This window comes from Perca fluviatilis, chromosome 23 (assembly GCF_010015445.1).
Source record: "Perca fluviatilis chromosome 23, GENO_Pfluv_1.0, whole genome shotgun sequence".
Classification (NCBI taxonomy): domain Eukaryota; kingdom Metazoa; phylum Chordata; class Actinopteri; order Perciformes; family Percidae; genus Perca; species Perca fluviatilis.
In genome coordinates, this window is record NC_053134.1 from 12,809,731 (window position 1) to 12,836,366 (window position 26,636).

At 40.2% G+C, this 26,636-nt stretch overlaps 1 protein-coding gene across 3 annotated transcripts in view; it reads left to right on the top strand.

Moving 5' to 3' along the window:
- Positions 1-26,636, top strand: part of plxna4 (plexin A4) — a 250,922-nt gene that overhangs the window by 150,463 nt on the left and 73,823 nt on the right. For all 3 annotated transcript variants that reach the window (XM_039791208.1, XM_039791207.1, XM_039791206.1), the window contains one exon: positions 11,207-11,307. In XM_039791208.1, coding sequence (XP_039647142.1) covers positions 11,207-11,307 — 101 coding nt within the window. The remainder of the gene's footprint in view (positions 1-11,206; positions 11,308-26,636) is intronic.

Here is a 26,636-nt window from a genome sequence, read left to right on the forward strand (position 1 = left end):
AGAGTTAAAACTAAAATGAGTGCAAATTGCTTCTGAAATGTAGAGAACATGTAACAACAATATGTTGGCATAACAGGTTTGTTCTCAAAGCTTTCTCTAGAGCAAGATGATACTTGAAAGTTTCCCTGTCAACTGTAAGCATAATTGTTCACTGTCATGCTATTGCCTCAAGTCAAGTTTTATTAAATGTCAAAGGGTCACAGAACATGTGTTACATATCCAAAGAGAGATAGATACTTACATGATCCATTTTTCCCATCTGTTGTGGCTAAAATAAATGCACATTATGCACTTGTTACTAACAAATAAATCACCCACATATCAAATTTGCCCAACATACCAGGCACCAATTTGCTAGACATCCTGATACAGATAACTGAAAACAATAAGATAGATAAATGTCATGTTGAATTTCTTGTGTTGGCTTCTTGTTTACCTCTCATGGACAGCCAAGTTCAAAGGTCATGTTGTGGTCACCCGTACATGCAAGAGTTTTGAATAACCGTACTGCCTGCCGGATCAGTGCGGTGGTTTAGAATAACCGCTTGCACACAAACACATGCACATTCCAAATTCCCAGTGGTGGCAAAATGCTATTAAAGCAGCCTGAGCTGGTCGATAGTAGAAGGCCACCTGCTGTTGCTGGGGCCTTAGACCCCGACACTCAGAGAGAGAGTGTGATAGATGGAACAAGGGGGAAATACAGAAATAGGAAACACATGATAGAAAGAGAGAAGAGGAGGGGGCCCCACAACAGGAGGCTGAGAACAGAGTTAGTCGATACAGCTCCTCCCCTGCTGCTCTCAGCCTTGAAACCCTTCCCTTCAGATTGGTGGTGCCAGGCATAGGGTGGACCACGAGACAGACCTCCTCTGGATCCTGGCTGGTGTGAGAGTCTGGTACAGGACGGTGAGGGTCAGACTGATATTGGTGGAGAGAAGGTGAGGAGAGGGACAGAGAAAGGAGATTACGTAAGGATAGGTATGTCTGTCAGAATATTGCAGATTGCAGAAATGTGTGCTGCATTGTGCGTTTCTTGTTCGCTGATAGGTGGTTTTGTATGTTTTCATATTTCATATAAATAATACTACATACAAAGGCTGCAGGCAGAGACTTTGAGGCTCTGCTAGAGGTGAAGTTGATCTACATGTTTGGGGTATAGAGACTAAAGAGACAATATGGAGACCATAATAACTGATATTGATCAACTTGAGTTGCTCATATTTCTGATCCTAGCCATTGAAAACAACTTGGACAACATTTAGAAAAGGCTCTGTAATCTCCATTTTATTGACGGGAAACAAATGCAAACCTTGTCCTCACTGCAAACCATGTCCTCACTCACTATCACAATGTGAGTTAAAGAAAATAAAAAATGATTACTTTGGCTATGTAATGATTCCCTGGCTAAGTTGAAGCTAAAGCAGTTTTCAGTGCAAACTTTAGTATCACTTTCCATCACAAAATAATGAAATGCAAACACGTTTACTTTTGGTCTATAAGGACTAGATCTGCACGATATGAGGAACATAATGTGATATGCAATAATGTTGTTGAATATCTTGCGATAAATAAACAGATATTATAGTGTACTCAGTTCTGCCTATCTGCTGGTGTCAGTATTCTGCTAAAATACAGTAAATTGCTTGTTCAATTTAAAAAATCCGAAAGAAAAATCGTTTTCAACATTTTATTAAACAAATTGAGTTAAACATAAAATGCACTACTAAAAAAATGAATGAATATTTTAATGTGCAGTGTTCTACTGATGCTCTCTTTCAACTAACTAAAAAAATCTCTGAGTGTCTTTCGCGATATGTCACAGCCTTTCATAATATGTGTTATTGTGCACATTGATATTGCGATAACCTTAAAAAAAAGATAAATTGTGCAGCCCTAATAAGGACTGAAAGACACATCAATTTAGTATGTATGTACAGTATATATGTATGTGTATATATATATATGTGCTATGATAATGAACTATAAATAAATCACAATGTGGCGGGACCACTGGAACACCTCGACAGAGAAATATAAACCTTGCTTCAGGCAGGGGCATCATGCTGAGAGTCACACTGTACCCTACTTGTCTGTGTCACATTATACACTCATTAGAGAAGAAAGCCACATAAACGCACATACCCATGCAGGATCCTGTACTGCATAAAATGCTCTCCACATCCAAGTCGTTGTATTTTTCTCATCCTTCATTTAATTTCTCTTTCATCTCTTTTCTTCTTTCCTTCCTGTGACTGTGTCCCCTTTGTTAGATGTGTTTTTCTTTCAGGATTATAGATTTTTGCTCCTCCAACCCCTATTCATTTCTAAGGGGATTTATAAAGCAAATGAGGATTCAGCCTTTTGTGATCTTTGTTCCTCTTTCTTCATCTCCTCTCTCTCCATCTTTATTCCATATCTAACCCTCTCTCACTACCCTTTGTCATTTTTACCCCACGCCATCCCCCAATCCTCAATTTCTTTTGCCATTTCTTACTAGCAGAGTAATCTGTCATCCCTACTCTCGCATTAATACAGTGATTGGCTGTGCTCTAATTGGATCGCCCCCCCCCCTCTCTCTCTTTCTCTCTCTCTCTGTCTCTCTGTATCTCCCTCACAGACGCACACGATTCATCTTATTAGTGGGTTAAGTAGATGTTCTGGTTCTGTTAGGATAAATGTTTGAGTGACAGGGACAGGTCAATCCCACTGTTAATGTGAGCTGCTGCTGTTCTTCACTACTATGTTACTATGTTAACACTGCTTCATCTGTCAACCACAATGAGGACATCTGGGTAGAATGAATAAGGTGGTGTTGGTGGAGGTTGGGAGATCGTTTCACTGTTAGTTCACTATATAAATTAAAAGTACAAATCACATACCTCCAAAGCGTTCATTTTTTATTGGAGCTATAAACCTATTGTAAAGGGGAAACAAACTCCCCTGAATTGATGAACAGTTATTGAAGTCAACAGTGGAATTTGGAAGTTAACACAAAGGTTATTGTGTGAGGTGGAGAATGTGAGCAGCTTATAGTACTGTTTTAGTGTACTATTGCGTAATCAAATTTAAGATGCCACAAAAATGTAGTTATTTCATCTAATAGCCTACTAAGTCTTTTGGGAAAAAGTAGACAAAAATATCCAAACTTTAACCAGATACATTGTATAAGTATCTAGTTACATCTAGTTAACCCTAACCCTTTAAGTTTACCAGAAATTGATTTTACTCTGAAATGCACAAATCCATAGGTTAGCCTTACTAACTGTATAGTGCATGTTCGCATCTACACCTTTTACACAACAGTCAAATGGAACATAAGCAACTTCTGTTTGGACCCGATCATGAGATATTAGTTTGAATGAATATAATTTTGATAGCAGAGTACATTACTCAGCGGCTGGCGGTGCTGTGACTTGATGTGGGTTTCAGGGCATTTGGGAGCAGTTTAAGCTGTTTTTGTTGCGTCTTAGTCATTCAATCTATCCTCCAATGTTCCCCAAGCCATACCACCACCCTCCAGCAACCTAACAAACACATCCTGCCAGCAACTGTTCAGTCAGTCAGCGGTTAGATTTTATCAACCATGTTCCTACATAGTTTTTATGCTTAAGTAATATCTTATAGTAATATATCTTTTCAACCAAGGTTTTTACATTCAGCATATAAACTGTTGCTCAAAAGTGCTGCGACTTCATGGTGCTAAATTATTTATATTCAGCATTGCAAATGCAGATCTGTAAGTGTGAATTATTGAAAATGTTTGCTATAGTGGGGTGAGATCGTTCAAAGTCAAATGCTTTTTTTCTGTTTTGAACCCCCCGAGGGAAATCCGACAAGCTAATTTGTGAAAGTATTGCGTCTTCGTATCTCATGAATGATGTTTAATACCAGCATCCTTTAATTTCTATCAGCGGGAAACTTTTTACCACATCCCTTACATTGTGGCTTCCTCACACCTCTAGTGTGTGGCTGTGAGTTATGAAGGTGTTTAAATGTGCTTATAATGTTGTGTCCCAGTTTAGCTGCAGACTGCTGTGGTCTAACAAGGCAAGTGAACAGAGCTGATGTGTTTCAGTCATTGCTGCCTGACACACTTCTGAAAAATGTCACAAAGTGGGACAGACAAGGTTGGAGAGAACTCCTGGCTCAGTCAAAGTCCCTTTGAAGTTTTACCTTTGTCTTCTCTCTCCTCTCCTGCTGTTTCTCACTATATTACTGAGTTGTGTGTTCTTCTCTCTTTCCCCGTTGCTGATAGTTTTGAATCTATAAGCCCCATTACAGTATACATTATGACAGACTTTTTTTATAATGACAAAATTTGTCATTCATGTGAGTCATTATCAGCATCTTCTTTCTTGGGTGCTGGAAACAATACAAACTGTGAGCTCTGACTGTATAATACAGACTTTTATCCAGGCTATGTCTGTGCAAAATTGGCCTGTGTGAATGTGTTGCAACACGTCTAGCACCTGCCAATGGGGGAAATGGCATTACAGACTAAATGCAAATCCTATTTGTGCATTGAAGGGTCAGACCTAACCCCACTTTACTTTGACATCCATCATGTCTTCAGCATGGTTCTAGCACTGAGCACCGACAGTGTAATGTAATGGGACAACATGAGCATGATTAGGGCAATTTCTGCTGTATGAATTTATTGTTGCTGTGCTTACCATGCTTCAGGTTTTTGTTGCTTATTTGGTAAGCATAGACATACCAAAGATGACAGATGGTAAAAATATAGCAGAGAATGCCTAATGCAGGAAATTCTAATCTTTAAACTATTATTAGTAAACTGCCTCAAAGCTTGTTTAACTGCCTTTTTTTGTGTATGGCGGGCCTTACCCTCTTTGGAATGGAAAGATAAGTGAAAATGCTTGATTGTATCCGAGTCGTTTGTCATGCGCTGACAATCCTGACAGCGCAATGGATGGCTTTCTCATTTGACCTCAGAGAAGCTCAAATGAAAACAATATTCCACTTGCAGCCACTGGCCCGCTCTGTTAACTGAGCTTATGATATAATACCGTTGGTTGGTGGTTGACGGATTGAGTGGGGCGTCAGCTGTGACGAGGTAGTGGGTCGTTGATGTGTCCCTCGCTTCATTTGACTCCCACGTCAATCTGTCCTCCATCCAGCTGGAGAGCAGAGAGGTGGGACATAAGAGGATTAGAGAGAGACAGAGGCACCAGTACATAAATGAAGGAATAAACGACAGATTAATAGATATTCAGTTAGATAGAGAAGAGAATAAAAGACATTAACACTGATACTGCCCTGGAAAGAGGGACTGTTTATTCTGTATATTATCAGAGCATGTATAGATGCTCTGATAATATTCTGTATATTATCAGAGCATCTATACATGGTGGCTGGCCGATGGAAATATGGAGGTCAGGAATTATTATTCCTATACATTGTCATGTATATGAATGATTTCACTTTATCACAATTTGCTTGCAGTTATCAGCATAACTCTATGATATTTAATTGGAGAAACTGTCGTAAGCAGCGATTTGTCTTTCATTGCTTACAATGTGACCAAATTACATTACATACATTTAACCAATTTTTTTTTATTATTAATTTCTGCTTCTGGGCCAAAAGTAATGATGCACCACCAGCATTGTGCCAAACTAATGAACAAACTCACAACAGGGAAGGAGAAAAAGACGACTCTAGCCTGGGCAAGAAGATAAAAGATAAGAGAGGTTTAGTGTGCCCTACAGGCTGTAAGGCTGGATTGGGCTATCACTTTAATTTCCCTCTCTGTTCATTTGGAGTTGTGGAGTTTGGCTGCAGGTGGAATCCCTGTTTAATTGTGGAGGGGGCAGAAAAAGAGTAGGATAAAGAGAGGAATAGAGATGAGGCAGAAGACTTAGTTAATAATAAAAGTCTCTGCAGATTTATGAAATGATCACTTTCCCACTGCAGGTTGACTTGAAGGCCCCTGGCATTATCTAAGGAGGGAGAAAAGAAAAACAAAGTCGAGCTTTATCATCTCCTCAGTGTAATGATGAAGATCTTGAAGTGGAAATTGTGAATACACTTAAAGTGAAGACTCTTCCTCCTATCTCTCTTTGGCACATATTTCACAGATACAGTAGACACACGCACACACTTAGTATATGTATATATGTATATACAGTATATATATATATATATACTGCATATATAATGTTATGCCATTGTGCCACAGTAAATGATCAAATACGTCTTCATCTCTCTCCCCACACATTAAGGCATCAAGTACTTCTGTGATCTTGGCCTTTTTTAAAAGTGTGATTATATTCAGCAGCTTCCGTCTCTCCCTATTGTGAAAGGAGGGAGATTGCAGGGTGTAATGGCTGTCATTTGCTCACCTGAAACAGGAGGAAATTATAAATGCCATGCATCCCAGCCTTTGTGTTTATCCCTGCTGATATGATAGCTCAGCCATAGTGAAGAGACACTGAGCCGTAATAGTTGCCTCTCTGGCAAAGACCACGAAGAAGATTGCATGAAATGAATGTGATGTCGAGATGAGAGAGACAAGGGGTGCAATGGGTCGCTTAGCCACCAAATCCCTCAATTTTTTTTGATAAAAGAGGGGACAAAATGTGTGTGTGTGTGTGTGTGTGTGTGTGTGTGTGTCAGATAGAGAACGGAGGCTTTGGAGAGATGATGAATGTATGATCTTACACACCTCAGAGCGTCTGAGTGTCAGAGAAAGACAGACAGACAGAGGGAGAATGAATGATATCAGGATCCGCGCTCTGGAACAGAGGATTCACATTGGCATCCAGCGCTTCTGCTGGGCTCTGAATGTGGTGTGTGTTTGTCTTTGTGTGAATGTGTGTGTTTTGTCTGTTGAGAAAATCATTTCCCCAGATGCAGGCATCTGAGGCCTTGATAGGCATCAGGAGGTCCCTTCCATTCTACAAAGTCTAAATCCATGTGTTTTTTTTTATATGTGTGTACATGTGGGTGGTGTGTGTATCGGCATATCTGCCACAGATGAAGTGTTAAATTATAAAGCGTTCAGATATGGTGGCATTGTTTGCTGCAGTTCTGTTTGGGTGCTTAGCTTTTATGGCAGATCACAAGGTGTCTAACCACTTGATGCGGTGACATGGCTACGTAGATTACATAAACGTGCACACACACACGTACACAGGGAGATTGTGGTTTCATACACTCTCATGATAAGGCTTTGTCAGCTGCAATCCCTCCATAGGCTAACACAATGGCCTCTTTCTTCGGTGACTACCAGGTTATTTAGCTAGCAGTGGTGGAGGAGAGGAGCAGGCTTGGTGGGGAGTGACAGGAAGGGAGGGAATCTATCATGTGAGATGCAACGAGGATCAGTGTTGAGTTTGATGCACACACACTTGCACCACTATCTCTCTGATTCCATCTCAAACTCATTCCCTTTATCTATCTAATGCAAATACACCTCTACACAGTAGGGAGGGCAAAATGTACCACCACATGTCTAACTGAGTATTCTATTTATAGTACTTGTAGAGATACACGGAAGAGACATAAATGTAGAGAGCAAGAGAGAGAATGATGTAGTAGTGTGTTTTTAGAGTATTTCCATTGTGTCAGTGTCTGCCTTCAGTGATAGTATTTTTGAGGTTCACATGCATCTGTGTGCACACGTGTTGAAATATGACTTTCACCGTGAGTGTGTGCAAAATTGTAGCATTGACTTGATGTGTTTTTATTTGAGAGAGAGGCGCTGTCAGGCAGAGATGTGCTGTGTGATAGTCTGTGCGTCCAACAGAGAGAACCGCCGTGGGTACCAGGCTTCGCTGTAGAGATTCCACTACGCATAGGCGTTTCAGATCTCTTGTTACATTCAGTCATGCCCCACATTGGACGTTTTAATAATTCCTTTTCATACCCTTAAATATGGAATTTAGTCAGTAAAATGTGCTGCAAGGACGTGTATAATTGCATCACTTATTTCCGGAGGTTTAAAGATAGACCAGTATCCAAATTATTTTATCCTCAGCTTCTTCTGGAGGTGGTGCACTGAAGCTGTGAGGTGATGTGAAAGTTTTCTAGATTACCCATCAGTGCCCATCATCACTGCCATAGTGTCTTTAAGCAGAGCACTATATTCAAATCTTCCACAAGTGTAGTACTATATCTCTACTTCTTACTACTACAAAAGTAATATTTGCAGGGCTACTTTTGTCCAATTCCATGAGAATTGTTGTGCACAGAAATAGTATAATCATCTGGTGTCTTCCTGTTTAAGTTTGATATTAAAATCCTGATTCAAACACCTTTTTTAAGTATTATAAGGAAACATTTGTTGAAAATACCTAGGAATGTGGCAGAGAAAGGCAAACTATTTGTTTACCTTCATCTAAAACATGTATTTCAAGACTGAAATTCCAGTTAGTGTGCAGGTACACACACACACACACACACACACACACACACATACACACACACACAGCTTTACCCTCATAATAACCTGATATCGGTCCCACACAGATGATGTTGTCTCTCTTTCCTGGCTGTCATCACTAAACGGCATGAGTGACAGCGGTCATCCACCAATGACGGCTCATTAATCAAAAGTGCCAGCAACACCTATTATTGCACCATGCTGTTACCATGGTGACAAGAGCAGGGGGTGGATGAGATCTACCTCAGCTTTGCCCCTTGAGCTCGGTCACTCAAGGCCCATGCCAATCAGTGCCAGTCAATGCCAGTTTGAATTGGCAGGGCTATATATCATAATAGATGGACTTCTCTGCCAAGGGGCCAAGTTTCCAATATGGAGCCAATGGGGAAAGATGGAAGCTGTCAAGCAGTTACATTTTCATGACAATTAGTGCTTATACAAAATACTTTATATTCTTACGTAACATATTACTTTTGTTTGTTAAGGCCCTATCTTGCACTCAGTGCAATTGCCTTTGTACACCGACACATGTATCATTCCTATTTTGCATCCCACGCACAGCGGACTTTTCCCTCCACAGACGCACGTCGGTAAATTAGGGAATGTATTTGTGCTCCTGGGGCGGTTCAGCGAAAAGAGGAGGCGTGTTCTGGCACAAGTGTTACCTGGTGCGATTTTGCAGTTTCAGAAAACAATTCCGCCACTGACCAGGAAAAACCTGGTCTAAAGTCAGTGGCGCTAGTCTAAAGTCAGTAGGGCGTTATTCAGATGCTATTTTAGGGGCGCATGCTTGGCCATAATGTAGCGTGTGCACAACGCACATACACTTCTCTCATCTACACGGACGCATCAGTTCCCATTTTTGCAAACCATACATAATTACAAAGAAAAATATTACTGAAAATGCGCTTCAGGTGTTTGGATAGATCAGGAGGCACTTTACAGTACAATCCTTATAAAGTCCCAGCATTCTTTGTGGCTTGTTGTGTTTTACACATTTCCATGAATCATGGATGTGTCGATGACATAAATGAGGAAATATTAGAGGAATTAAGGAGACATGATGTTGAACTACGGTGGGATTGGACACTCCAGCGGAATCACAAAGCTGTGTTTGCAGTCAATGGGCCCTATTTTAACGATCTGAAATGCAAGTATCAAACGTGAAACGCAAGTAGCTTTGTGGGCGGATCTCGGGCGCTGTTGCTATTATAACGGCGGGATAAATGACTCTTGCGCCTGACGCAAATCTAAAATGGGTTGGTCTGAAGTAGCTAGGTGTGGTTTGGGCGTAACGTGCAATAAACCAATCAGAGCGTCATCTCACATTCCCTTTAAGAGCAGGTGCGCTTGTTCCATGGTGGATTGCTATTATGACGGCGGATTTGCCTGGCGCACGCCAGCGGGAGCTGTCCGGGATGCGGCAAAGTAATAAATGCCCGTCTTGGCCGGGTGGCGATGTTGCTGCGGCCTCTCGGGCGCATCTCCTCAAGTCTGGAGAGGATTGCTACAGCCATGGAGCGTGGGCCTCCAAACGCACCACCTGCACCTGTTGTGCCCCTTCCTCCTCCCCCAACTCCATCTCCATCCACCCGCTCCACCAGGAGCGGATCGCGCATTGCCACTCTAATATTTCCTCATTTATGTCATCAACACATTCATGATTCATGGAAATGTTGTGTAAAACACAACAAGCCACAAAGAATGCTGCGACTTTTTGAGGACTGTACTGTAGCCTCCTGATCTATCCAAACACCTCAAACGCATTTTCAGTAATATTTTTCTTTGTAATTATATATGGTTTGCAAAAATGGGAACTGCTGCGTCCTTGTAGATGAGGGAAGCAAAGTGTATGTGCATTGTGCACACGCTACATTATGGCCAAGCACGTGCCCCTAAAATAGCATCTGAATAACGCGCTACTGACTTTAGACTAGCGCCACTGACTTTAGACCAGGTTTTTCCTGGTCAGTGACAGAATTGTTTTCTGAAACTGCAAAATAGCACTAGGGAACATTTGCGCCAGAACACGCCTCCTCTTTTCGCTGAACCGCCCCCGGGAGCGCAAATACTTTCCCTAATTTACCGACGTGCGTCTGTGGAGGGAAAAGTCCGCTGTGGAACGATACATGCGTCGGTGTACAAAGGCAATTGCGCTGAGTGCAAGATAGGGCCCAATGTGTATTTGGCTCTAGATTAAATAGATAGACTAATTAGATTTTGTGTTACTATTCTTACAAAATAGCAGCTGCAATGTGGTCAAATAGAGACCATTTACAGCTATCTTAAACAGCTGTGGTAAAAATGTGGTTTTAGTCATTCAGGATGCAAACAATAATGCAGATATGGTTTGTTTTGAGTCAAGGGTGCAACTCTCACTGTTCACCTCTCCACCTACACATACTTTGACCACACAGAATCTGATTGCAACAAGTTCATGCCTATTATGTAGAGGTTGTCTGAAGTACTCTGCTACACTTCTAGTAGATTACGTGCAGCACTTGTGAGGAAGCACAAAAATGGACCATTATCTAACGATTCATATTTCCTTTACACTTATTTTCACTCCTGAAGCAAAGATGCTGAGATATTCTTAGCACATTGAAATTGCTCCCATAACATAAACACTGCAGCCCTTTTAGATTTCTTAAAACTTCACATTTTGCTTCTATTTCACACTCTCTGTTTGTTTTCTGGTAAAGTTTCCTTTTTATATTTTTGCTTATTCAACCAACACAAAAATGCAAACTGTGAGTGGCTCTCCAGCATATTTAATCATGGTTATATGTTTCTTTGCAGCTGACAAGGGTGCCAGTGGAGGCCTGTGGTCAGTACTCAACCTGCAGTGAATGCCTCGGATCGGGAGATCCCCACTGTGGCTGGTGTGTCCTGCACAACATGTGAGTACTACTGGAGCTGTTATACACACACACCTATACAAACTCATGTACATCTGTGTTTTTCTTATTCCCTTTCATTCTTCAGGCATAAAAACACTTTTTTCACCCATTCATTCACCAAGCCTCAAACAGTCTCAGGGGTGCAGTGTTTAGATTGGTAGCCTCCCCTACCTCCATGACGCTTGGGCCCGTGCCCAGCACTCCATCCCTTGCAGCCCTTGAGCATTCAGGGACTCCTCTAGCCAACCCAGGCCAAGTCTCAGATTGCTTTCCTGGAGCTCGGCCTTGTGCCAGTAGCCCCCTTAGATCCATTACCAAACCTACCCACTGGCATTGTTTAACAAGCCCTGAAACCAGAGCAGTCACTGCCAGGGCTCTGATGGGCACCACTCCAAACTTTAGGAGTTGAGACAAGGAGAGTCAGAGCTTCAGTTACTGTAACTAAACTGCAAACTGTTGAATGTGATCTGCATTTTCTTTTCCTTTTTTTGCTTTACATTTAAGCTCATCTGTATAGTATGTCTGTCATTCTCTCTTTCACACACACACAGATGCACACACATGCACACTCATAGATACACCCAAATTCCCACACACACCTCCCAGCTGCTGTCAAACCCTTGTCCCTCAAGATTGGAGTGGGAGATACTGCTTGCTGGGGGCAGGAAGATTTCCCACTCCACTGTAAATTGAAAATTGGTTTCTTGTGTTGGTACTAGCCTTTGAGGAGTGTGTGTGTGTGTGTGTGTGTGTGTGTGTGTGTGTGTGTGTGTGTGTGTGTGTGTGTGTGTGTGTGTGTGTGTGTGTGTGTGTGTGTGTGTGGGTGTGTGTGTATATGTGTGAGAGTGAGTGAGTGAGTGCATGAGTGCATGTATCACCTTCATTTCTGCTGGCACTGAGAAGACATGGCAAAGGCAGAGAAGCACTGTGAGTGTGAAAGAAACATATACATTGAAAACAGGGGAGGAGAAGGGCAGATACATTGAGAAAATAAGAAATCAATGATGAGATGACAAATGAAGAGAGGGTGAGAATAGACTAGTGAAATCTGAGAAAGATATCAGGATGGTTATCCTGAATACTGGAAACTTCTAAGAGAGGAGAGCTGTGAAAGAGGGGTGATATGTGATAAATTGACAGAGATCTGAAAAGGGTCTTAGTGAGTAAGTTTGTGTGCAGCAGAGTGAAGGAAGGAGAAATGGAGGATGAATGAGTTTGAGGTCTCCAGGGTAGAAAGTGCATTAGCAGACAGAGGACACACTCTAATGGGTTATGGGTCACCAACCAGAGGTTAGAGGCAAAGCCACAAACACATGCATGAATGCGTAATGTATTAGTCCAGATTTTCATGTATATCACAATTTCTGCTAGTGATCCTCCTTCTCTTCATATTTAACCAAACATTAATGAACCATAGGGTGTATTCTAGCAAATCCTTAAACTTAACCAGTGAGCAGCCACCATGCAAATCTTTGCCACTTGAAATGTGCTTGCAATTTAAACCATGTGTGTGTACAAACCCATTAACACCCTGGACATCCTCACAGTCAGAGCAAATGGCTGGCCACAGATTGGCCTGTCACACTTAGCCTGATAGAATCAGCTCACCTCAGCTCACCCCTCTCTTCACTCACATACACACAAGGGCAGGCACACACACGCACACACCTTTCTTGCCAGAGAATTAGTGTCAAGTCGCCAAAACGAGAATCATGCCCAGAGAGAGGGAGAGGAAATAACCAAAATGTCACTTTAGTCGATCGGTGTCTAGGTTTTTGACCATCACAAGGACAGAAAGGGAGACCACAGGTGTGTGTTTTGTGAGTGTGAGGTTGTGAGTGTGTGCGCACCACACCCATACCTCCTGTCAATTAAACACACAGTTTTGCCTCTCTTTCACCCTTCTAGCACACAGACAAACAAACACACATAAAGTGCAACTCCCAGTGTGATTGATTGACCACAGGTTTACCTTTCCCAAAGTCCCTTCTCCTTCTCATCGCTCTCCAACCCCCAGCTTGTGAATTCTTAACAGGGTCTTGGTGTAACTTAAGCCCCCCTGAGCGCCACCTCGACCACTGGGCAGGCAGGACTCTATGCTCCAAATTCACAATAGACTCAAAAATCACTCACTTACCATACACACTCTTTTTCACAATTGCAAAAAAGATGTTCTACAGATTACGATAAAGCAGTGGTGACTTAGCAATACCCAGTAACCTTTAACCCTTTTAGCTAAATGTTTCAAATGCGCAACACTTTTGGAGCAAAATATAAAATTTTTATGTAAGCTTACTCCCTATTTTCTTCTTCTCTTTCACAAATGGTATTAAATATAGATTTACAGACAAAATTCAGTGGAACAGACTGTGGAAAATGTTAGCTAAGGCTAAAAGACAGTGGATAGCAGGCTACTTAATGAATGCTATACTGGATGTGTACCGGTTGTGCAAGTCATACACATGCATATATATGGGTATGTATATACTGCACACACAGTCACTTATACAGAATTCTGCATAAACATGTCAAATTTTTCCTACATGTCAGTTTTGTTGGGTCTCTTGAAGATAAAATAATTAACTGTCTTAAGACCTATAAAAACACACACTAAAATAAAAGGGCTTCAAAACGTATGCCTTGATGGTCCCCAAGTAGTCTACATCCACGATCTTCCACTTCCGGGATTGCTCCGTTGTCGCCAGAAATTTAGCCGTATGTCCTTCTTTTCGGCCGGATGTCCGTTAACTTATGCTTTCTTTGTCTTGGATTTTAAACTCCGGTGGATTTATGAGGACTATGGTTAACTGCTTCTCAGATCTCTGCACGGTAAATCAAGACAGCTAGCTAGACTGTCCAATCTGAGTTTTCTGTTGTACGACTAAAACAACTTTTCAATACACAGTACACGTTTCACCAAAACAAGTTCCTTCCCGAGGCTATTTTGCAGTGGCACCACTCTAGCGGTATATATATATATATATATATATATATATATATATATACACGTATATCTCCATTCCGTCTTCATGCCTCCTTTATTTATTGACAATCATGGGAAGTCAGTAGTCGTGCAAGACCATTAACAGGCCTGACTCACAGTCTGTGTGTCCCAGCAGGTCCTGCAAAAATGTCCATACAGACACATGCCAATTTTAGTGAAAATACAGAGGAAACCCATTCGGTACACTTTCCAGAAAATATTTTTAGATTCCCTTTTATCATTGATCTTTACTTTTATCATATTTGCAGTCTCCAGAATCAATGATATGTTAAACATCATAGCAATGGCCATGATACTGGTAAAAGCAGTTTACAATTTTAAATGTGCTGAGGATAAAGAAAGTTGAAGGAAAAAAAGAAGTGTTGTGAACTATTTGATATTAAGAGGTCAGAAATATTTATCCTTTGTCCCTCAGTCTCTTTTCACCTCCACTTGACTATCTTGGCAGAATAACATTTTAATTTGTATTGCTCCAAGAAGTGACTCAAATTAAATAGACAGATTGACACCTTAAAATAATAATTCCAGATAGATGTATAGATAACAATACTACTACTACTAATAAAATGTTTATTTAATATTGCACCTTTTACAGTACAATGTCACAAAGTGCTTCACAAGAGTAAAATTTAACCGAATGTAGCCAAAGGGAAAACCAGTGAATGAGTGAGCGTCCATAAGTGAATGACAACATTTTGATGCTGGAAGCAGGCACCCTGCCTAGTACACTGACTGGAGACCAAAGACTAAAACAATGCATCTTTAATAGCTTACAGTATAGCAAAAAGGCCAAAACACAAGGAACGCTTAGAATTCACACACACTTATTTTGTGCTGGAAGGAAGGGTGTTGAGTGAAAGGATAGCATGCAGTTCATCTTCAAAGTGTTCTTCCAGATAGTTTGTTGTTCCCAATCAACCTTGAAATCACCTCACTGGTCTGAGAGCAAACAGAATTGCAAGCACTCTCTCTCTTTCCCCATCAGCATTGCCTTTATTTACTTTATAGATCGGTCAGAGGAGCTGTTAGAGAGAACACCAAGGGAAGAGGAGAAAGGCAATCAATAGTGCAGGGGAGGAAATCAACAGGAGTGGATAGTGCACCTGTGTGCGTATGTGTGTGTCTGTGTGCGAGCATGCGTGTGTCTCATTGACCTTGACAAACACTGACCATTCATTTAGAAAGGCAAATGTCTTCATTTATAGACATATGCTCTTATTCATCCTATCAACTGTATATCCTATATGCCCCCTATATATTTTGTGAGCCCACTAGGAAACTTTGCATCTGATTCCCCCCCCTGCAGTTAGCCAGCCACTATTCGAGTAAACCTGAAGCCTCACCTGTCAACCAAACTGTCTTGTCCTGTCAAACTCATGCTCTCTTCTGCTGAGATGCACGACTTATGCTAATGCCTGTCTAGCTCAGAAGGTGAAAGAAAAGTTTTCACTCATATCAGAATCCCCCCTCTCCCGCTGACATTGGATGTCTCTGTCAACAACAGGAGAGTCTCCTAGAGGACTCTTACAGAAGATTGCCTGTCGGGGAGTTTGTAAGATGCATAGTGTAGGCCTATAGAAGTAAACATAATACATACATGTTTATGTTAATGCATATGCATTATTTATTCCCTCTCAAGTATTTAAACAAAATGTATGGATAAAAACAGTTGTATTCTGCATATTCCTTAACAACATCCTAGTTGTGGGATGACATGTAACAAGACCTAGAAAGGATAGTATTTGTAAATCAGTCACAGAACATTATGATAAGTCACTTTTCTGTGACAAAACTTGACTATTTTGCTTATACATGTTGTTCCATTCACCGATACCCTTTGGTTTTGTGTCTTACTGTTTTTGTTTGTTTACACTATGACGCTAGTCAGATGTGGCATATTGCTTTTTTTTCTGTGTGGTTTCCATCCACACTTCAGCCTTTCCAAATAAGGAAGGGGCACTTCTGCAATCAGCCAATATTACAGAAATGTTAGAGCTACGTTATGGATATGTTACCTCCCCTAATGCTGGTCTCTAAGATGTCAGTTTTGTAAGTGGTTAACTAAGCTGTCAACGTGCCTGTCATGTGTGACAGCCAGACAGATTGGAAACCATATTTGTAAGAAGTAACATTGTCAAAAGGAATGTCATCATATTTGGCATGGATGTTGAGAATATCTCACATCACTCTGTGATATCAGTGTCAATTTGGAAGAAGTGGTGCTAATGTTGCAATATCTTCACATTAATAATTGGTTTGACATATCTTAATATTTACTTTTGGCTGCGATATGGCTAATAATTCCAGAGTGCTAAAAATATTTTTTTTCCTCCTACCCTCTTCCTCTCTTCACTATCATTCAAATCACACTCCATCTCCAGCAGGCTTATCATACACTACATTCTTGTGTGTATGTGTGCGTCTGCACATATTTATGCGTATCTGTGCTTCCAGGAATCCACTCACAGAATGTGTTTATTTATTTATATTTCATCAGTTTCAATGTGCGTTTTGGTGCATTGTACCCCTATTATACGTTTTTGCTTGTGCATGCATTTGCACAAATGTGATCTGTATATGTGTCAGATCCCAGTATGTTGTGGTATCAGAGGCGTGATTGTCCATAAACAGCATTACTCTCCTACTCCTTCTTCCTCTTTTCCTCTCTTCCTCCAAACACTCATAAACATCGATCCCTCCTTCCTGAAGTAAAATAGGGACTGTAAATCTGTGCCACTGGCCACAAGCAAATGCCTTCTCTTAGTTCATTAGAGAAGGTCCATACAATCAGTAGTAAACTTCTATAGGTGAACTGTGATATACAGTACAGAGGAATACCTGTACAGTCAAATTTTACATGCCTGCTTCTTACATTACATACATACACTGTGGTATATCAAAAAGAATGAGAAGATACATCTAAATGCTTTTATGAAGCCGTATTCCGGGCTCACGCAATCACAATTGATAAACGCAAGAAAAAAAAGTTCAAAAAGTCATAAATAAACAGAAAATGGCTGCAAAGCTTCTTATCTTCTAAATCTTTTGTTTTCCCAAGACATCTTTGGTGCTGTCAAACGAATAACCTTTTCGGAGGGAAAAGCTAATTGGCAGATCTATTTTTTCTTTCTTTCTCTCTCTCTCTCTGTCTCTCATATTAATTCTGCAATGCTGCTACCTGTCGCTGTGTTCACAGTTATCTGTTACCTCAGTGTGCTCATTACTGCGGTATGCCACACTAATGCTAATTAAACTGCAGTGCCACAATTAGCATGCTACCAAAGACTCATGTTTGGTTGTGGGGACCACTAGGCTCCCCCTGGAGATAGCCATAACTGCTGTGAAACATATTGTTAGCAGAGAGAGAAAGGAATTATTTACACCAAAAACAAAGTTTTACCTCTAATGTTAAAGTGAAATCTAATATCAGGACAAAGTAAAAACATTGTCTGTGAGCTCATATCAGAGGCCAAGCTAGAAAGAATGGAAATATAATAAGATTTTAGAGCCCCTGTATCACAACGTAAGAATACTTAAAATTAATTGCAACTATGTACTACTCAGCCTAATAGTCCCAATTTGAGAAGCTAGATTTGGTTTTAAACAGTGCTAAAAAATAATCAATATTCAACTCTCAAAGATACATTTATTCAAAGTTGTTCCTTTGATCTTGATATCCTTACATCCATGGCACTTGCTCTGATGTCTGTACCCAGGGGAGGATGGCCATCCCCTGAGTATGGGTGACTGGTTTCACCCCCCTTACCTCTACCCTCCACCTCTTGCTGGATGCTAAGGGAAGTTGAGGGAAGGGAACAAGGCCAAGAAGTGACAGGGGCATCAGGATGGAACAGAGTGCTGCACCTTCTAGTTCCCTCTCAACTGTCACCATCATAGTGTAAAGAAACACACACAAACCAAAGTCCCTAGCCTCAACACACAAATGCTCAAGCACATACACAACAGCTGCACACCCACTTTTAAGTCCGGACCATTGCTCAATGTCACCTATTGTCACTCTACCACACACAGGAAAATCATAGACACTGGCAAATGGACATGCACACACTCACAGTGGGTGGGGAAGGTGTCTTGCTTTTGTTTGGCAGAGCATGAACCGACACAGGGACTGACATGAGACAGAGAGGATGAATGAGAGATGTTTTGACAGTCCAAGGAAGTTGAAGATATCTACGTGATGAGAGGGGTGAGTGGGACAAGTTACATAAATTCCCAGAAAAAGAGAGTGGGGATGAGAAATCTTCCGATGAAGTGCATAAATGAAACTCTTGGAGCAGGTACTCTAGTTGAGGGTTAGAGGGTAAACACATATACTGTACACACCCATATATGGTTCATCTTGACTATGACAAAGAGCACCTCTGGGAGAAGGTACTCATGCAGGTCACCTCACATGTCCCATCACATAGCTAGTGCTATGACAACGGCAGCGTGGTAAGAATATATTAACCATGTTCTATAATCCTACAGTAATCCCTACTGATTATTCAGTATTAATATCAGATTGCATTGTCACATAGATTACTCACGCATGCCAAGATATAATGTCATTATGTATCCGTTATTATGAATATTATAAATGTTATTCATAATTGAGATATTGCGTGAATCACACAGACAGCTACATGCACCGGGTGGGGTTAAACCAAAACCGGTGTTCTCCTCTATCAGGATTTAAGACTTAACGGAACACTTTTCTTGTGTTCATTGTTCTGTTCTAAAATATATGAGTCTATGTTAAATGTTCTCTCAATTAGAGTAGGCACCGTCTAGTGGTAATGTAAAAGTTAATCAGAAATGTTTTTTGTCATTTTATATAGTTACACGTTAGAAGCATGCAACGAATTAGGTAAGACTAAAAAAATAAAATGCATCAGTATCAGGCCACTGTATATACGTGTACTTCAGAGTACGTGTACTTGCCCTATTCTTTACTATATACAATGATAACATTAGTTTCAATGTGTCTTCATATTCAGAGTTACAAACTGCCTCGTGGCTGTGAATAAACACACCTGAAACATCACAGGCTGGATATTGACTGCCTGGATCAATAGTATCATATGCTGCCGTCTACAGCAGCACACATCCAAGATCATAACACAATATATGGAAGATAAAAGCCAAGTGCACTCTTGAGATCCCCATTGAAAAGCAGCCCTCCAGTGCCCTGCACTATCTCCCTCAGGGGCAGTTATGAAAACATCATCAAGCAGGGGATTTCACAAATATCTCAGGAACTGCTGAAGATTCAATGCGTTTCCCTTGTGAGTTTCTGGACTTTTATTTTGTGAATGTGAGGGTCAGATTGTGTTATGATGTAATAATAAATGGGACAGTGAATATATGAGCTGTTTGGAAACATTCCAATATTAGCTGTTACATCCTTTGTACAACTGAGCTATCACATTAGTTAAATTTAGTGATATTTAAATAATAAAGAATGTTAAGAATATTATAACTCCCACTTATTTCAAAGTAACGTTTTTATATGTAATTAAGATGTACAAATAACCTTCAATAGTGTACTTAGCTGGATAATTAAAACATATAATTTTGTAATGACAGTGCCCTTTCTGCCCTCTTTTGTGTCAATAAAATACTCCTTAATTGTTGTTTAATTTGTGTTTTTAGAAAATATATTTAATAAAACACAATGATTCAAAGAAATTAATAAAATTTCATTTTGTAAATCTGCTTTGTCATCTCTTTACCCACAAACACACACACACACACGCGCACACACACACACACACACACACACACACACACACACACCAACATACCTCTGAGCCAGACAGATAAAGCTGTTTAATATAGAGAACCTGGCCTAATGGCATCTTCAGGGTCACCAGTGGCATCACATAGAGTATGCTAGATAAGCATCCTAATAAGCCTGCCACACCACCCCTCCTTTAGATAGCTCTGCCGGGGGTTTGTTTGTTTGTGTGCATGTGAGAGAGAGAGATGAAGGAAGTTGATGGCACGGCTTTTGACAGCTGCTAAAATTGCGTGGTGGAGTGTGAGGCAGCAAAATGCCGGCCATGGCAGAGAGAAACAGCTGTTACTTATTTGCCTGCAGGGCCAGATTGATGCTGCCGATCACCATCTATTCTATGTTTGTGTGCGTGAGACAGAAATAAAGGATTTATGGAGGTTGTTAAAGCCCTCATTTTATTCAAACGTTTATGTAACATTGATTGATGAAATCAGGCTCTCACTCTGCCTTACTTTTTTATATATATATTTTTAAGAGATTGTTTTATCCCATATGGCTTTGTACCTGCAAACTCTCAGCAGTGGTGTTACTGTGTAATTTTCTGCCCAGCCGGTGTTCTTGCATTGGTAGTACGATTTCTACATGGAGGCAGCCACTCTGCAATTTCTATGTCTATAGGGTATGGGCTCATGAGAGACACACAGATTGTGTGTGTGTGTGTGTCTGTGTGTGTGTGTGTGTGTGTGTGTGTGTGTGTGTGTGTGTGTGTGTGTGTGTGTGTGTGTGTGTGTGTGTGTGTGTGTGTATGTGTCCACAAACGGGAGTAGCAGGGTCATGGCCAGTGGGCCAGATAATGACTCTCCCACCGGCCCCTCCATGCGGATTTCTGCTCTGTGGACCGCCACTCTTAATGATAGCACAAGGAGGCACACCGACTGTTGTGTTTGTTCAGCCGTGTTCATGTGTGGCTGTGGTCACATGCACTGTAGGAGTGAGAGATGTAGTCAAGCTGAATGTAGATGTGTGTGATTTGACTGAATCTCTGTGACACAGCTCCTGCTCTAGACTTACAAACAACCTCTGGCTATTAGTATGTATAGGATTCAATAGTGTCTGATGATGCATGGGTAGTATGGTAATTGGGTTTCAGTTGGACTACAGAGTGCCTATTTGTTGTGCATTGACCAGGTGTATAATATACAAAAAATACTTGCATGCATGTATTATGAGATTTTAGTGTATACTGTATATACACATATATACTTGTTGACCACTTATTAGTCTGATGCTTGTGTGTGTGTGTGTGTGTGTATTTTATTTTTTTATTTAACCTTTATTCAACCAGGTAGGCCGTTGAGAACAGGTTCTCATTTGCATTGGCGACCTGGCCAAGAAAAGCATAAGCGTACAAGACAACATACAGTTTCACATTCAAATAGTACAAGAAAACAGAATACAATAGGCTACATAATTACAGATTAAGTAGGCATTTCAAAGCCGGTGCAAAGTGAGGTGTAAGTTAAGTCGATGGATATGCGAAAGTGGTATGGTGATAACACAATATACATGAATAGACAAACTATTACACTGCTGAGATGTAGTAAAGAGTCAGAATACGATAGTGCAAATTAAATTGTGTTAGTGATGTGGGTCAGCTATAACGCAGTATATACTGTATAACTAGATAGTCTATGTGAATGCTGAGAAGTAGTGAAGTCAGTATACAGTTAGTGCAAGTTGTAATCTAGTTAGTGATGTGGATCAGTGATAACAAAGTAAACACGAACAGACAGTCTGTATAATTACTGAATGTAGTAAAGAGTCAATATACAGTTAATGTAAATATTTTTCTAGATAGTGAAGTAGATCAGTAATAACACAGCATACATGAAAAGACAGTCTATATGAATGATAAATGCTAAGGTGAAGTAAAGAGTCAATGTACAGTTTGACTAGATAGTGATGTTGATCATTCGTAGCACAATATACATGAATAGACAGAACTATCTAAATGCTGAAATGTAGTAAAGTGTGTGTGTGTGTGTGTGTGTGTTGTGTATGTGTGTGTGTGTGTGTGTGTGTGTGTGTGTGTGTGTGTGTGTGTGTGTGTGTGTGTGTGTGTGTGTGTGTGTGTCCGCGCATGTGTTTTCTCCAGTGACATGAGCATTTGATAGAGCTAAGGATGGCTGGACCTCGGCTTTGTGAGAATTTAATAGCTTTCATTTCCCAGCCTGCTTGACCTTCTCCATGCCTCACATTAGATATGCATTACACCTGAAGTCTCATATGGCCAGATACATCTGCACCCACTCTTTAGTATAGTATTCTCTTTGTCTACCCTCCCCTAAGCCCTGCAACCAGCCACAAGGGATCAAGCCTGGTTGTCCTCATGCTTTCAAAATATAAGAATTATGCTTGATACTGACTTTTGCCATTGTTTTTATTTTGTTGAATGGTGAACTTCATAATTTTAAGTTTCTCCATTAAAATTTTGCCGTTTCTGTTTTTTGCAGTTACTTGAACAAAGTTCTTCTCTTTGAGTTCTTGCTCTCTTTGTTCTCTGTGTTCTTTTTATCTAGTCTACAGTCATTTGCAGTAAATCATATGCACATTTAAAACCCAAACTATGACTCAAAGAATGAGTGGTTGTCAGTGATTTTCCCTTTTCAAGTTAAAGGCTACTTTAAAAAAAAAAGAATCATATGCATGTTACAGGGCTTTCAGTGAATTAGACCTGTTTATATCCATCATTTAATGGTGATTATGGATATCTTTCGTCTGTGTGCACATACTGGACGGAATAATGTGATCATCTTGTATTGTAATCAATTAAATCATCAACGGGGCTAAATGACAAATGTTGCACGATGAAATATATTATCTACAAGACCATCTAGTTGTGAATGGCCGTGACAGCCTCATCAGCAACAATTGCTGGGGCTGGGAATCCTTCTCTGCCCTCTCCTCTGTCTCACTCTAATTGTGTCACCTTATCAAAGGCTGGGAGAAACAAGACTGCAGATTAGTTTCCGTTCAGGACCAATCTAATCCTTTCAGCTTGCTCTCTCATAATGTGTCATTGCCAGTCAGTCAAACAGTTCTGCACAACAGCAGTGTTTACTAACCAAATGAATAGACGTTGGACATCGAATTCTCCACAAAAAAGATAGCCTCAGTCAGGCATTTTATGACAGTTATTCAAAATCTAAATCGCTTTGATTTCTGTGGTTCTCTAAATGTTCTATTCTTTGATGTTTACAAAGGGCGGGATTGTTTCATATTGCTACAAACGATGCAATCGTTTTTTCTTTCAAAGTCTGTGTGGATAGTAATTGAAAACAATTATCCAGTGCTTTGCTCTGATAATACTTATCTCTTACATCAGCTAAACCATGTACGGCATTTTCTTCAATGTCCTTTCATTGAAGCCCCAAATCAGCCAAAGCAGCTACATAAATTCCCCTTCACAGTGGTGTGGACATTTGGGTTAATCCAAATCAATATGTGTAAATGTCCTACAAATGGTGAGCGATTCAGTCAGGATGCAAGACCACTTCTTAAAGTAAAACACTTATCTATTAGCTGGTGTCACCCACTGGCATCTCGGTAGAGTTTTCTTCTGGTGTATACAGCAGTATATCCCCAGTGCCATTGTCTAACCTTTAGAGAGGCAGAGAGATGCAGACAGAAGAAAAGGCCTCCCTCATTCAGCTGAGTTGCAGTCCCTGCATGGTCCGTGTCTCGGATGTGAAAGTTAATAATTCAACCTGTTGGCTGTTTCATCCTACTGTACCCAGCAAGTCTGTGACCTTCTGTCTCTGAGAAAGAGATGAAACTTACAGTCCCTGCAGGGCTATATGACATCTCCATAGATAAACAGAGGTCACCCAGGTACTTGCAATACAATTCACTGGCTTGCACTACCACCTCTATTTATGATATTTTTGATTTAGTAAAATGTGTACAGCAAAAGCTGGCCTTGCAAACATCATGTTAGATTTAGAGCTGCAAAGATTAATTGATTACTTGTCAACTACTTTTTGTCTTTGTTCTTGTCTTTGTAGAATTATCTCTGATTCCAGCTTCTTAAATGTAAATATTTTCTGGTTTTGTTACTCCTCTATGACATGAAAACCAAATATATTTGAGTTGTGGACAAAACAAGATATTTGAGGTCATAATTGTGGGCTTTGGTAGCTTGGGCACTGAGAGTCATTTTTCACCTTTCAGCTAATCGAGAAAATAATCGAAAGATTAATCTGCGTTCATATGAGAATCATGATACATATCAATAGCATAGTTGATATTTAGAATTGATACACTGAAAGTGGGTAGATTGTAAAGGAAATCTACATGAAGTCATTATTTAGAAGATAATGCTATTTGATATTGGCTGCATACACACAGGGAATAATTGACCTGCCCATAACATATATAATGTTAGAGCAATTACAATGTGAATACATCCAGTTTACTATTGGTACAAATTAATTAAAGAAACTTAAAGATTAAACTTAAATTAGGTACAATATGAGATCCATATTTTCACATGTAAATTAATTAGTTTTAAGGGTCTCATAGATACACACTCAAGCGAAGTAGGAAATTAATCCGAAAGGGTTTGTGATCACTGATAATTTTTCTTTAGAGTAATGTTCTTTGCTGGAGTTGAGTGAGGGTATTTCTTAGTTTTTTAATGGAAAATGTCCATGTCTACTGAACATTTGCATAACAACCAAAACAAATTAGCCCCTGTCCACTTTTTAGAGCAGAGTGATATACCCTCTCTAATGATAATGTATTAACAGGCCCCAGTCCAGATATGCCAGGTCTAGTTGTTGCACTCATCAACTCACACTGTCTCATTATGTCTTGTTGGCTTGTAACTGTATTGCAGATGATAAAACTTGGGGGCTGCACATTTTCACCAACCTAACCTAAAAATGCTTTTTTTGCTGTGAGATGGACATTAACAAGTCTTTACAGTACGTCTTGTTTTCTTGCATCATCCTTCGTCCATTCCTCATCCCCCCTGCTGTTATTTACAGCAGCTAGCGTCTCACAGAGATGACGTCATAAACCTGGGCCATTTAGATTTGGACTGCTTCTGAAATAACTCCCTTGTTCACTCCTCCGCTATATAAATTGAGATTTTGCACACATCACTTTGCGTCATTACTGACAAGTGTAATGTTGCAGTATTTTCACATCTAGAAAATGCATTGCATTGTGGGATTGTTAGTAAAAAGTAGCCATGGACACTTCTTTTTATGTTCTATTGTAGAGTTTTTTAGGGCATTATATAGTGTGGCCTTGGAACTTCTTAACAGTATGTCGTGTAGCTCACAATGTAGCTGTAAATAAAGATATTAAAGAGAAGAGCATATAGATGCATATTTACTGTGTCTGTGTGTTTAAGAGAAAGGGACAAAGTGTTAGAATGGTATAAACCTTAATGTATCCATTTATTATTCACTGGTCATGATTCACTCATAGTGATGATTCACTTACAGAGATTGTGCCAGTAAACGTTAACATTACTGCTAGTCTTTTTGGCATGAAATTTCATATGCGATGTACAATGACACTGCCAAGGAACAAGCACAAAGAGAAACATCATTATACTAATACTCACACAAAAAAAACACATACACAGCAAGCATATACACCTTTCTACAGTGTTACTCTTCCATTGGTGTGAACAATAGACCTGTAGGTATGCAAGGAAGCAAACCGAGTGTATATATTGTTTATATGTGCATTTGTAGGTGAAAGTGTGCATTTGTGGGCTTCTGTGTGAAAAGTTTGCCTGAAGGTACTTATACGTTGTGGTCTTATTAAATCAGTGCTAGAAAAGGAGCAACAGCCAGGAGTGATAGAGAAGCACAAAGGAACCCGAAGCGATTAAACCCCTACTCCAACCAGCTTAACTGTGAAAGCTTCACAGAAAGCCGACAATGGTTGCCTTCCTTTAAGTTTAGCTTCTTTTTTGCTTTCTTTTTCCACTCTCCCTCTCTCCTGCACTATTTACCCCTCCTCCTATTCTCTCCCTCTCTCGAACAGGATTTTTTCTTTTCTTTTTCTTTATGTCTGTCGTTTTTGCAACATGCTAGGCCGCTTAACTTTTCAATACTCATGTCGGATCAAAACCCACCCTCCCACAATGTTTCCAATTCAGGATAAAAAGTGTCTATGGTCTTACTGTATCTCAGACGTCAGCCACCTCAAAGGTATTTCTTTCATTCGTTCATTACAGCCTCTTTCTTTTAATGTTATGTCTTTAAATGAGTTTTAGGGCACTGTGGGTTTGCCAGGTTGTTAATTGCACAGCAAGTTTTTGTCTAAATCAATAGGGGATTAAACTTGCATTACTTTATGAGGGGATTAAGTGTGTGTGTGTGTGTGTGTGTGTGTGTGTGTGTGTGTGTGTGTGTGTGTGTGTGTGTGTGTGTGTGTGTGTGTGTGTGTGTGTGTGTGTGTGTGTGTGTGTGTGTGTGTGTGGAGAAGAGTTGAAGGTTTAGGTTATATCACAATTTGGCTTCATCAGTGTTTCGTCAGCCACTTGTAATATTTAAATTATAAACC